Below are 12,855 nucleotides of genomic sequence, written 5' to 3'. Positions count from 1 at the left end.
TGTCCTGTCCAATCCACGTCTGAAGAGTTGGCTTCGGGAATGGTTCCTGTCCTGGGCCAACAGAAGGTCTGGGGGCCATGACCACTGGGGTCCTTCTAGTCTCAGTCAGACCATTAAGTCTGGTCTTACGAGAATTGGGGTCTGCATCCCACTGCTCTCCTGCTCCCTCAGGAGTTCTCTGTTGTGTTCCCTGTCAAGGCAGTCATCGGTTGTAGCCATCCACCATCTAGTTCTTCTGGTCTCAGGCTGATGTAGTCTCTGGTTTATATGGTCCTTTCCGTCTCTTGGGCTCATAATTACCTTGTGTCCTTGTTCTTCATTCTCCTTTGATCCAGGTGGGTTGAGACCAACTGATGCATCTTAGATGGCCTCTTGCTACATTTAAGACCCAGCTGCCACTCTCCAAAGTGGGATGCAGAATGTTTTCTTAATAGATTTTATTATGCCAATTGACTTAGATGTCCCCTGAAACCCCTGCCCCTGCTATGCTGGCTTCAAAGCTTTCAGTTTATTCAGGAAACTTCTTTGCTTTTGGTTTAGTCCAGTTGTGCTGACCTCGCCTGTGTTGTGTGTTGTCTTTCCCGCCACCTGAAGTGTTCTTATCTACTAATTAGTGAATACCCCTCTCCTACCCTTCCTCCCTCCCCCTCTCATAACCATCAAAGAATATTTTCTTCTCTGTTTAAACTAAAGTAAAACTATAAATTTATTTTAAAAATAATATAAATGAGAAGGTGAAGTGGAAAACAAGGGGAAAAATACTGATACATGCTACAATACAGATAAGCCTCAAAAACATTATGCTAAAGAAGACTACACCTGGACATAAAGAAAATGAAAATCCTTACAACTGGACCAATAAACAACATCATGATAAATGGCAAAGAAATTGAAGTTGTCAAGAATTTCATTCTTCTTTGATCAATAATCAATGCCCATGGAAGTGGCAGTCAAGAAATCAAGTGACATATTGCATTGGGCAAATCTGCTGCAGAAGACCTCTTTAAAGTGTTAAAAAGGAAAGATGTCACTCTGATGACTAAGGTGCACCTCATTCCAAGCCATGGCATTTTCAATCACCTCATATGCATGTAAAAGCTGGACAACAAAAAGGGAAGACTGAAGGAGAGTGGACACATTCGAATTGTGGTGTTGGTTAATACTGAATATACCAAGGACTGCCAGAAGAATAAACAAGTCCGTCTTGTAAGAAGTACTGCCAGAACACTCCTTAGAAGTAAGCATGTCAAGATGTCATCTCACATACTTTAGACATGTTATCAGGAGGGACCAGTCCCTGGAGAAGGACATTATGCTTGGTAGAGATCAGTAAAAAAGAGAAAGACCCTCAACAAGATGGACTGACACACTGGTTGCAACAACAGGCTCAATCATAGCAATGATTGTGAGGATGGCGCAGGACGAGGCACTGCTTCATTCTTTTGTATATAGGTTTGCTATGAGTCGGGACCAACTAGACAGCACCTAATAACAAATAGCTCATAGGTCAAAGAATAAATCTCATCTAAGACACAATAATTGGGTTTAAGACACAATAATTGGTCTCTATTTCCCCGGAGCAACAGGGGAAGAAGGAGAGTCAGGAATGGGAGAAGAAAAGGGAATGTGTGGCTTATTACCTCCATGGACAACTGCCTCCTTTGCCATGAGTCCAGAAGTACTGGATGGTGCCCAATACCATTACTGAATGTTTTGATCAAAGATTTCATAGAAGAATCCTGATCAAAAGGAGGAAAATGCAGAATAAAAATTTCAAATTCTCATGGAATCCAGCTTTTCCGGAGCCATGGTGGCTGGATGAACCCCTGAAACTACTGTCCTAAGATAATCTTCAAACCTTGAACCAAAAATACCCCCGGAAATCTTAAAACCAAGTAATAATTTAGCTTAACTAGTAAAGAATGTCTGCCTTAAGCAGTATGCTCTTTTAAGCACTCTATATGGGATCAAAGTGACAAGAGCAACTTGAAACGTTAGATAGGAACCTTGGGGGGCCGTAAGTTAATGAGGGAGGAACAAAGCAGAAAAGGAGGCTAAGAATGGTTGCACAACTTGAAGAATGTAATCAGTATCACTAAACTGTACATGTAGAAACTTGAATTGGTGTTTTTGGTATATTTTCAACAATAAAAAAAAATTTTTTTAAGTGAAATTAGAAAACATTTAAACCGAATGAAAATGAAAACACAACATATCAAAACTGATGGGATGCAGTTAAAGCAGTATTTATAGGTGAAATTAATTTCTACTTTTATGGCTTTATGGTCAGAAAAGATGCTTTGTAATATTTTGATGCTTTGGATTCTGTTAAGGCTTGCTTTATGGCCTAACATGTGGTCTATTCTGGAGAATGTTTCATGTGCGTTAGAAAAGAAAGTATACTTGGCTGCTGTTGGGTGGAGTGTTCTGTATATTTCTATAAGGTAAAGTTTGTTGATTGTGGCATTTAGATCTTCGTGTCTTTACTGAACTTCTTTCTGGATGTTCTGTTCTTCACCGAAAGTAGTATGTTGAAGTCTCCTACTATTATTGTGGAGTTATTTTTCTTTTCAATGCTGTTAGAGTTTATGTATTTTGGAACACTGTCAGGTGCACAAATATTTATTACAGTTATCATAATATAGTGTCCTTCCTTATTCTTTGTGGTGGATTTTACTTTAAAGTCTATTTTGTCAGAAATTAATATTGCCACTCCTGCTCTTTTTTTTTTTGGTCAATGAATCAATTTCATTTAATTTTTTTTGCTGCTCTTTCTTGATTGTTGTTTGCTTGATATATTTTTTCCATCCTTTGAGTTTTAGTTTAAAGTTTTAGTTTAAGTCTAAGGTGTATCTCTTGTAGGCATTTTATCCATTCTGCAACTCTGTCTCTTTATTGATGCATTTAGTCCATTTACATTCAGTGTAACTATGGACAGGTATGAGTTTAGTGCTGTCACTTTGATGTCTTTTTTTCTTGTGTTGTTGACAGTTTCTTCGTTCCACTTAGTCTTCTGTGCTTAGTTGTTTTTCTTTATGTATTTTCTTTTTATCTTTTTCACTGGTGTTGATTTTTTATTTGCTGAGTCTTTGTTCTTGTTTTTTATTTTGATATGTAGGGTTGTTAGTTTCCCTGGTGGTTACCTTAATATTTACCCCTATTTTCCCAAGTTTAAACCAATCTTTTATTTCTCTGTATCACCTTGACTTCCTCTCCACATGAAAGATCTATGACTACATTTTTTAGTCCCTTTTTTGTTTTAATGTCATCCTCTACATATTGATATCTGTTTCCTTATTTTCAGTGTTTTAGCTTTGATTTACTTTTGTGACTTCCCTATCTGGGTTGATATCTGGTTGTTCTGTCTTGTGTCCTAGTCTTGGGTTGTTATCTGATGTTATTGATTTTGTAACTGGAGGCCTCCCTTTAGTATTAATTTTGGTATGGTTTTTGCAAATTCCCCAAACTTCTGTTTATCTGGAAATGCCCTAGCTTTGCCATTGCATTGAGAAACAGTTTTGCTGAATATGTAATTCTTAGCTGGCAATTTTCTTCCCTTCAAGGCTTTATATATATCATCCCATTGCCTTCTGCCTGCATGGGTTCTGCTGAGTAGACCGGGCTTAGTCTTACTGACTCTCCTTTGTGGATGACTTTTTGTTTATCCCTAGCTGCTCTTAAAATTCTCTTTATCTTTGGTTTTGGCAAGTTTAATTATGTCTTGGTGACTTTCTTTTGGGATCTACCTTTTGTGAGTTTGGATAAGCCTCTTGGATAAGTATCTTCTCATCTTTCACCATATCAGGGAAGTTTTCTGCCAACAAATCTCCAACAATTCTCTCTGTATTTTCTGTTATCCCTCCCTGATCCGGTACTCCAATCACTCATAGCTTATTCTTCTCGATAGGATCCCACATAATTCTTAGGGTTTCTTCATTTTTTTTAATTCTTTTATCTGATTTTTTTCTCAAATAACTTGGTACCAAGTGCTCTATCTTCAATCTCACTAATTCTGACTTCCATTGCCTCAATTCTGCTCCTATGACTTTCTACTGAGTTGTCTAATTCTGACATTTTAATCTTCTGGACTTCTGTTTGCTGTCTCTCTATGAATTCTTGCAGCCTGTTAAATTTGTCATTACACAATTCTGTAATCTTAAGTTCCTCTCTTGCTCTGTCTGTGCATTCCTTGGCTTGTTCTGTTTTTTTTTGTCTGATCTCCTGAAGTGTTCTGCATGTTAATCTTTTGTATTCTGCCCCAGTAATTACAGGAAATTTTGTTCCTCCAAAAGATTTCTTGATTCTTTGATTTGGGAGCTTGCTGAAGCCATCATGATCTGCCTCTTTATGTGATTTGATATTGACTGTTGTCTCCGAGCCATCAAAAAGTTATTATATTTACTTTATGTTTGCTTACTGTGTCCTAGTTTCTTGTTTTGATATGCCCAAATAGGCTCCTTGTGTGAGCTAGTTTGATTATTGGTGCCTTTGAAGCTTGAATGTCCTGTCACCAGTGCTTAGATCTGTTACTAGGCATGTGAGCCCAAGAGTCCATTTACTTTTCTTGTATGGATTCAGCTCAGGTGTCCAGGTAGTTGGTCACCAACTATGTGGTGCAGGCTCTCACCTACAGTCTTAGACGGGCAGGGGTGACTGGTGTAGGCACCGGTATCTGGCTGCAGTAGGGGGTCATGCGCTGAGCAAGGCAGGGGGCTGACAGCTTCCCCTGAGTGTCTGGGAGGAAAGCATGTCACTGTTGCCTAGATTGCATAGGTGCGTGGGTTTTGCAGCTGGTTAGGGCACCCAATGCCGTTGGCTGTAAGGATGGGAGGCACCACTTATTCTTGGACCCCCGTCGTTAGGTGGCCAGATGGCGTGGGTGGATCCACCAGTCCTCAGGCCCCTGGTGTGCATAGGTGAGGACTGTGCTTAAAAGGTAGTGCAGTGTCAAATGTTACGAACCTACCACTCCACCATATAGCTTATACAGTTGAAGTTAGGCTTCAGGTACACACCCTGTTGTACTGCGCTAACGAGAGCCTATGCTGTTGAGATGGGCCCACACGGGTCTATGCAAGGGTGAAAGGCATTCAAAGTCCAAGGCCCCTTATGCCCATGCCTAGGCAAAGGAGTTGACCTGCCCTGAATTCCCAGCTTAGGGGAGCTGGCAGATTATTTTTTCTTGTTTGTTAATTTGTTCCCTCTCCAAGGCTGGGAGAATGGCTCAGGGCACATGACGGTTCCTATTTCCAGCCTAGGGAATTGGCAGTCTCTGAAGCTGGACAGGACCCGGTGCAGAGCAAGGAGGGAGCAGGTAAATGGGAGAGAGGGTTTTCCCAAAGAGGTCTTTTTTGATCCACATGGTAGGTCAGACGCATGGTGAATTGAGTGCTGCTTTTCACTGGTTCTGGAGGCTTCAGTAGATTCTCTGCCACTGGGTCTCTACTGATGTAGAAAATGCATCCCAAGCGCCACTGCTTGCCTCACCGCTCGCACCAGCAAATCTGGCCTGCAGGGTGCCAGTTCCCGCTGCGTCAGGTATAGCAACTCTTCACTGCTTCTGAACCATCTCTTCCTCCCCCTGCTGCTCAGTCTGATTCCTCAACTTTGCCTTTGATGTTCTGGGCTCCTAGATTGTTGCATATAATCAATTCAGTTGTTTTTTCAGGTCTTTGTTGTAAAAGGAAACCACAGGAAGTGTCTAACTACTCTGACATCTTGGTCCCGCCTGTCCTATGGGTGAAATTATGGGACTAAATGCCTAAGAAATAAAAAAGGGGCAGGGTGCTCGAATCAATGATCCCAGATTCCACAATAAGAAACTAGAAAAATAAGAGCAAATTAAGCCCAGAGTAAACAGAAGGAAATAATAAAAATCAGAGAAGAAATCAATGAAATTAAAAAAGAGAAACAATAGAAAAAAATCCATGAAATAAAAAGCTGGTCCTTTTGAGATCAATAAAACATTTCAGAATCAACTGTGTCAAGACAGTGGGCTGGATGATTATATCTAAGTTATTTATATTTTGTTTTTTTCTAAAATTAAAGAAGTTATGGACATACAAAGCAGTATTACTCAGAGATTATTTTAAAAAAAAAGAAAGAAAGAAATCCATTTCCATTGCCTTCGAGTCAATTCTGACTATAGTCCTATATATTTCTATGTGAAAAAAGATAAAAGGCATATCCATTCTTGGGCAAGTCATATAGCTTTCCTGAGACATAGTTTCCTCAGAAGTGAAATAAAGGGATTCAATTAGATCACCTCCAAAATCTCTTCAAACTCTAAAATCCTTTGCATGCCAAATAAGAGGTACACATCTACTACAGTGAAACCTGTGAAAGCTGGAATCTGTGTAAGGTGGAAACCTGTCAGAGAAGGAAAAGTAAATATTTTCCACTAATACAGAGCAATACAAAAGTGGTAAGACTGCACCTGTCCAAGCTGGAAAACTTGAGAGACCAGGAAAAAACAAAGCAGTTCCAGAGAGTTCTGCATCTCAGAAGTTTCACTGTACCAACAGCTGCAAGTGACCTGGACAACAGTGTTCTGATGAAACTTTAGGAACCTGAACTTTCCTAAAAATCAATCTAAAAAAAAAAACAAACCCCTGCCCCCAAGAACAAAAAAAACCATCTTGACCACCAAAAGGAAAAGTTGGTCAATCCACCTGTTATGGATTGAATCGTGTCCCCCAAAAATGTGTGGCAACCTGGCTAGTCTATGACTCCCCGTATTGTGTGATTATTCACCATTTTGTCATCTGATGTGATTTTCCTATGTGTTGTAAATCCTACCTCTATGACGTTAATAAGGTGAGATTAGTGGCAGTTATGTTAACAAGGCAGGACTCAAGCTACAAGATTAGGTTGTGTCTTAAATCAATCTCTTTTGTGATACAAAAGAGAAACGGGAGCAGAGAGACATGAGGACCTCATACCACCAATAAACAAGAGCCAGGATAATAGCGCGTCCTTTGACCCGGGGTCCTGTGCTGAGAAGCTCCTCAACCAGGATTTTCCCCAGAGCCAGCTGAAAGAGAAACCCTTTCCACTGGAGCTGACACTCTGAATTCAGACTTCTAGCCTCCCCAACTGTGAGAGAATAAGTTTTTCTTTGTTAAAGCCATCCGCTTACAGTATTTCTGTCACAACAGCACTAGATAGCTAAGACACCACTCATAAGGAAATCTGTATCTTTAAATATCAATCTCTTCCAGTTCAACAAGGAATAAAAAAAATAAAATAGTGAGCTAAAAAAGAAAGTAAAAAATTCTATAAAATTAGTAAAATCATAATCTAAGTACAGATTACACTTCCCTAATATAAAGTCTAAAGACCTACGAAATTCTTCCTAGTTAAAATCAGTTAGCTTAGAAGTATTAAAAATAGCCCCTACGTAAGACCTTTTACCACTGAGTGTCTTTAAATACTGCCAAGCACTGGGCCTTAATTACTGCATCATGTTTTAACTTAATGAAATCCTGGAGTATAATTTCTAAAGGATGAGCCTAAAGTCTCATAATTATGGACAAAACAAGAAGTTTCATTGACCCTCATGGCTCACTAAAAGGTAGGTGGAATTGTGGAAAGCTGTGAGTCATATCCCAATAGCCACTCGACAACTGTATGACCTAAACAAAGCACCTATTCTCTCAAGTCTCGTTTCCTACCTCTGTAAAATAGATATCTATGCTCAGAGAGACTCAGGGCCCTGGTGGTACAGTGGTTAAGTGTTTGGCTGCTAACTGAAAAGTCGGCTTTTCAAATCCACCAGCTGCTCCCTGGAAACCTTATAGGGCAGTTCTACTCTATCCTACAGGGTCACTATGAGTGGGAATTGACTCAACGGCAATAAGTTTGGAAACCCTGGTGGCGTAGTGGTTAAGAGCTCTGGCTGGTAACCAAAAGGTCGGCAGTTCGAATCCACCAAGTGCTCCTTGGAAACTTTATGGGGCAGTTCTAACCTGTCCTATAGGGTCACTATGATTCAGAACTGACTCGCCGGCAATGGTTTTTTTTTTTTTTAATGCTCAGAGATATTGGGAAGATTAAAGGAGAAAGTGAATGAGATGCCCCTCCACCCCCCACCCCTTATTATGTCAATCCATCTCATTGAGGGTTTCCATCTTTGTGGATGATCCTCTACCAATCGCAGTGTTCACTATTGGTCTTTCTCAATTCATGCTCATTTCCCTTTCTTCACTTGAAGAAAAGGAAGAAATCAGGAAAAATTTAAAACCATCCACAGCATTATCTGATCTCTTCATCTTTGGGTATTTTCGACAAAACCAACTTATGCTGTATAACCTTAACATAATGTACGTTTTTCATGTTCCTTCAGAAGCTTTACTTCAAAACTACTGAGAATTAATATTAGGGTGTGAAAAGTCTTCTTAAACAATTAAATAAGGGTGGTACAACTTCTGGAATAAACACTCATTTCAGAATAAATGTTCAGAGTAAATAAAAAGATAAAGTACCCTCATAAATTGAGAGTCCTAAATATCACTATGGCCTTCAGGTATTGGCCTGAAGAATACCTCAATCTGTTCGGTCAATTCTAATTGCTTCAATAAATATAATATTTGGCTAACATTTTGGTATCAAAAAAAAAAAAAGAGAGACACACTAAACAGTTATATTCAACAGAATAACTCCATTATTGTTTGGAAATTTATTTCACAACTAAGTTATTATGGGCTTACCTACAGGGATAGTTTTCCCCAAAATTTAGCATTCTGTAAGTGCAAAATATAATTTTCTTAGTGAAAAGGTGGACATTTTAATTTAAAACAAACAAAAAAAAAGCAACCCCTAACTGTAAACCTTGTAGGCCGAAGCATTCTTTTTCCTGGACAGGATTCTGGCTTTTTAACCAAGTACTTATCTGAGTACCTGTACAATTTCAGAGCCAATAATTTGATAAGTCTTGATTCTGCCATTCTGAGGTATAGTGCCTTTTCATTGACATGCTTAGTATTTACCTCATGTGGCTCTCTTTTCAAAGAATATATAATACCCATCCTCCAGGTAACTGTGGACTCAGTCTAAGAGCTAAGACTACATCTTCTAAGATACAAAGGGACTGCTTTTACAAACACCACTAGGCCCTAGGTTTTGAGAAAACACGAACAGCAGACAAATACAGAACAACTCTGGGGAAGCCAGCATATGTCAAACACAGCCGTGTAACTTAAGTAGTGGCTTCTGACTCCGGGCAACCCCATGTGTGTCAGAGCAGAATTGTGTTTTCAGTGACAGATTTTTGGTGGAAGTAGATTGCTAGGCCTTTCTTCCAAGGCGCCTCTGAGTGGACTCAAATATCCAACCTTTTGCTTAGCCGCAATATCAATTTTTGTGCAATATCACATGGTGGTGTTGTTAGATAGTGTCAAGTCTATTCTGACTTATAGTGACCCTGTATGACAGAGCAGAACTGCCCCACAGGGTTTCCAAGGCTGTAATCTTTACAGGAGCATGTTGCCAAGTCTTTCTCCCGAAGAGTGGCTAGGCGGGTTCAAACTGCCAACCTTTCGGTTAGCATTGGAGTACTTAACCATTGCACCACCAGGGCTCCTTATCATAGTTGTAGTGCACAATGTAGTTGATTAATAACAACTTCAGGCTTAAGGACAACCTATTCAAACCAGTATCGTGAATTCTTGAAGTGTACTGCATTGTTACTGCTTTTTTCCTGAGAATTAGGTAAGAACTGAGTACTAAAAACTTACCAGGGAAATGGAAGTAACCAAAATTAAGACAGGACCCCAGATCTGAAGGTGTAAGAAACATAAACCTCCATACTAGTCAATAAAAAGACAATCAGGTTATGTATCGACTCACCATTCTATCTTGGACTGGAAAGAAAACGAACGTTAAAATGGGTCAAGTATCCAAGTACCCACCGAATATCACTGGTGCGCACCCAATGGTATGCTCAGGCTAAACTAAACTACCTCCGGCAGAAGAGGCAAGGCAGAAGACCTCCCCCGCCGCCCACAGCCTGCTCTTTCGGTAACAGGCATTTCTTCAGTGCTGTTTGGACAAAAAAAAAATCTAGAGAGTACAGATTTATTTTTTAAAAAATAAACAATAGCACAAAATCAAACAAACGAACCAAAAAATACAATTGGTGGGGGGGGGGGGGGACCTTCTACGAGGCTCGGCTCCTCCGGTTCCAAGAAAAGACCTTTCCAAGCATTCTTTGACAGAAGAATGAGGAACCTCGCTGATAACCGCAGACACCAGGAAGCCATAACTGCCGCCCTCTGCTAAGACCCCCGGCCTCGGAAAGCGCCAGGAGGCGCCCCCGCGGCTGTCACCCCGCCGCCGCAGGGCTGGAGCCACGCGGGCTCAACAAAGGGAGCGACCCGAGGGGCCTTAGGTCTGCCGCAGAGCCAGGCAGGACTTAAAACAACCCGAGAGGCGCGGCCGCCGGCGGGCGGAGGAGGAAGCGGGTGCAGGCCCGCGACGGGAGTGGCCGGGACCGCAGAGGCCGGGTCTTCCTCCCAGAGCGCGGCCACCCCGCCCCTGCCCATCCGGCGCCCCTGGCCCCACCATTCCCGGCCAGACAGCCCTCGATCTCCCGTTCCCACCGTCCAGGCCAGGCCGCCCTCGATGCCCCGTTCCCACCGTCCAGGCCAGGCCGCCCTCGATGCCCCGTTCCCACCGTCCCGGCCAGGCGGCCCCCAACGCTCCACTCCCACCGTCCCCTGACCCTCCATTCCCACCGTCTCGGGCCAGGCGACCCCGCGCCGCCGCTCTCCGGCCTCGCCGAGCCGCCCCTGAGGCTCTTGGTACTTACACACGCACAGCTCCACCACATACGCGTAGTAGGACCAGACCACCACAAACGTGATGAAAATCACCGGCACCCAGCCCAAGCTTCGCTGGCAGCAGCGCCAGAACGTCCACGGCGCCATGTTCTGCGGGCGACGGCCGTGCCTAGCGCCCCGCGGTCTACGGGCGCTCCAGGTCTTCGGCGGCAAAGACGCGGACGTTCGGGACGACTCTTCGCCCAGGTCCTCTTCCTCCACGGAAGGGCTGACCGAGGAGGAAGCCGGGGACGCCCCCGCGGCTCCTCCCCTCGCGGCCCCGCCCCTGCCCCTCATTCCGTCGCCGCCGCCTCCCCTCCGCAGCCGGTCGCTGCAGATCGCCGCGCAGTCGGGGGCGGGGCTTCCGCAGCTGGGGAGGCGGGGCCCGGGTGCTGGCGGAGGAACCTGGCGGGGGGCGGGGGAGTCGCAGGAAGCGCGCGGGCAACGCTCCACCTTGCTGGGGGCAGACTACTGCCCCCGGTGAGAGGGACCCTCTTGGTGTTGCAGCAGCCCGGGAAGCCTCGAAGGGAGGGCGGCTACGGAAATTGTTCCTTCGCTGATTCGTGGCCCTGGAGCGAATAGGACCTTGTGACCTCCCTGTGTACCGAACTCGCTCTCCTGAGGTCCTGCGGACCCTAACTAAAAAACAAAACCTGTAGCCTCGAGTCATTCCGACTTTTGACGACCCCCAAGTGCAGCGGAAGGCTTTTTTTTTTTTCCCCCAAATGTAACAAGCCTATGGCACACCCCAGGCGGTAATGTATGTTGCCATAAGGGATTCTAAGGCTCATCTCTGGGTAGGAACCCCTGTGCTTTGAAATTTTTTGATCCATGTTTCAGTGGGAATCTGTACATTTTTCGAAGATGGAGTTGGTGGATGCTTGGTTTCTAGGGTGAAAGCCTTGTAGGGTCTGTCACTTTGATTTGAACCCCAAATTTAACGTTGAGCCGTGAGAGGAACATGTAAAGGGCCCACTCCTTGCCCCCCAAATGACTACTGGAATTTTTCAGATTCCAGAATTTATTTACAACTGGAGAACCTTGCAAAGCAATGCCTGTTATCACAATAGAACCCAGAAGCATCACTGTGCAGACATCATAATACAAGGTCAAAAACTTGGGAAGTAATTGCAAATAGGATTTTTATTCCTAATTCCTGTAACTGGTATGTCACTTTTGAGTAGACTGAGATTTTAATTTGGTATTGTACACCAAGGTCTCCATGGAACAGACCTGTTTATGGTGTGATATAAAGGTTGTAAGGGTAAATAATAATTACTTAACCACTGCACACTAGTGCTAGAAGTAAAAAAAGGTTGTATAAAATATTCTGTTGTCACATATTTTATGCCTTAAAAGTCACATTTAGTTAGTGGCAAAGTTGGCACTAGATTCAGGGCATTAAAATTCAACGTATTTTCCAGAAAGGCTGGTTAGGAGGGTGTCTTAGTTATCTGACCCGGTGCCATCGAGTCAATTCCGACCCACAGTGACCCTATAGCACAGAGTAGAACTGCCCCATAGGGTTTCCAAGGAGTGGCTGGTGGGTTAGCAGCCATCACTCTTAACTACTGCACCACCAGGGCCCCCTATATCTAGTGCCACTATAGTAGAAATACCACAAGTGATGGCTTTAACGAACAGAAGTTTTATTTTCTCACGGTCTAGAAGGCTACAAGTCTGAATTCAGGGTGCCTGCTCTAGGGGAAGGCATTTTTTCTCTTGGCTCTTGGGGAAGGTCTTTGACTGTTTTCAGCATCTGTAAGCGCTGTGTTCCTTTGCTCCTCGGTGATCTTCACGTGGCTTGGCATCTATCTTCCCGCATCTCTGCTTGCTTGCTTGTGCTAATGTGCTCTTTTTATATCTCAAAGGCAATTGGCTTAAAACGAATCCTATGCTGAAATGGCCTCGTAACATAACAAAGAAAACCCATTCCAAATGGGATTACAACCACAGGTATTTTTTTTTTTTTTTAGGGGTTAGGATTTACAACACATATTTTGGGGGGACAGAATTCAATCCATAACAGAGGGTTAGG

General features: G+C 43.0%; 1 protein-coding gene across 9 annotated transcripts in view; it reads right to left on the bottom strand.

Annotated features, from left to right (window-relative positions):
- ZDHHC20 (zinc finger DHHC-type palmitoyltransferase 20) overlaps positions 1-11,053 on the bottom strand; it is a 107,739-nt gene extending 96,686 nt beyond the window's left edge. For 4 of the 9 annotated variants that reach the window (XR_010319116.1, XM_064275346.1, XM_064275351.1 and 1 more), the window contains exon 1: positions 10,808-11,045. Coding sequence is in view for 8 of the 9 variants with exons in the window: in XM_064275346.1 (XP_064131416.1) it covers positions 10,808-10,925 (118 nt within the window). In the remaining variant the exon portion in view is untranslated. Of the gene's footprint in view, positions 1-10,807 lie in introns of all 9 variants that reach the window. The other 5 variants (XM_064275355.1, XM_064275352.1, XM_064275347.1 and 2 more) reach the window with 5 other exon arrangements.
- Positions 11,054-12,855: the final 1,802 nt, after the last annotated feature.

Source organism: Loxodonta africana, chromosome 23 (assembly GCF_030014295.1).
Source record: "Loxodonta africana isolate mLoxAfr1 chromosome 23, mLoxAfr1.hap2, whole genome shotgun sequence".
NCBI lineage: Eukaryota > Metazoa > Chordata > Mammalia > Proboscidea > Elephantidae > Loxodonta > Loxodonta africana.
The sequence above is the reverse complement of the archived record's forward strand: the minus strand, read 5'-3'. Positions and strand labels throughout refer to the sequence as shown.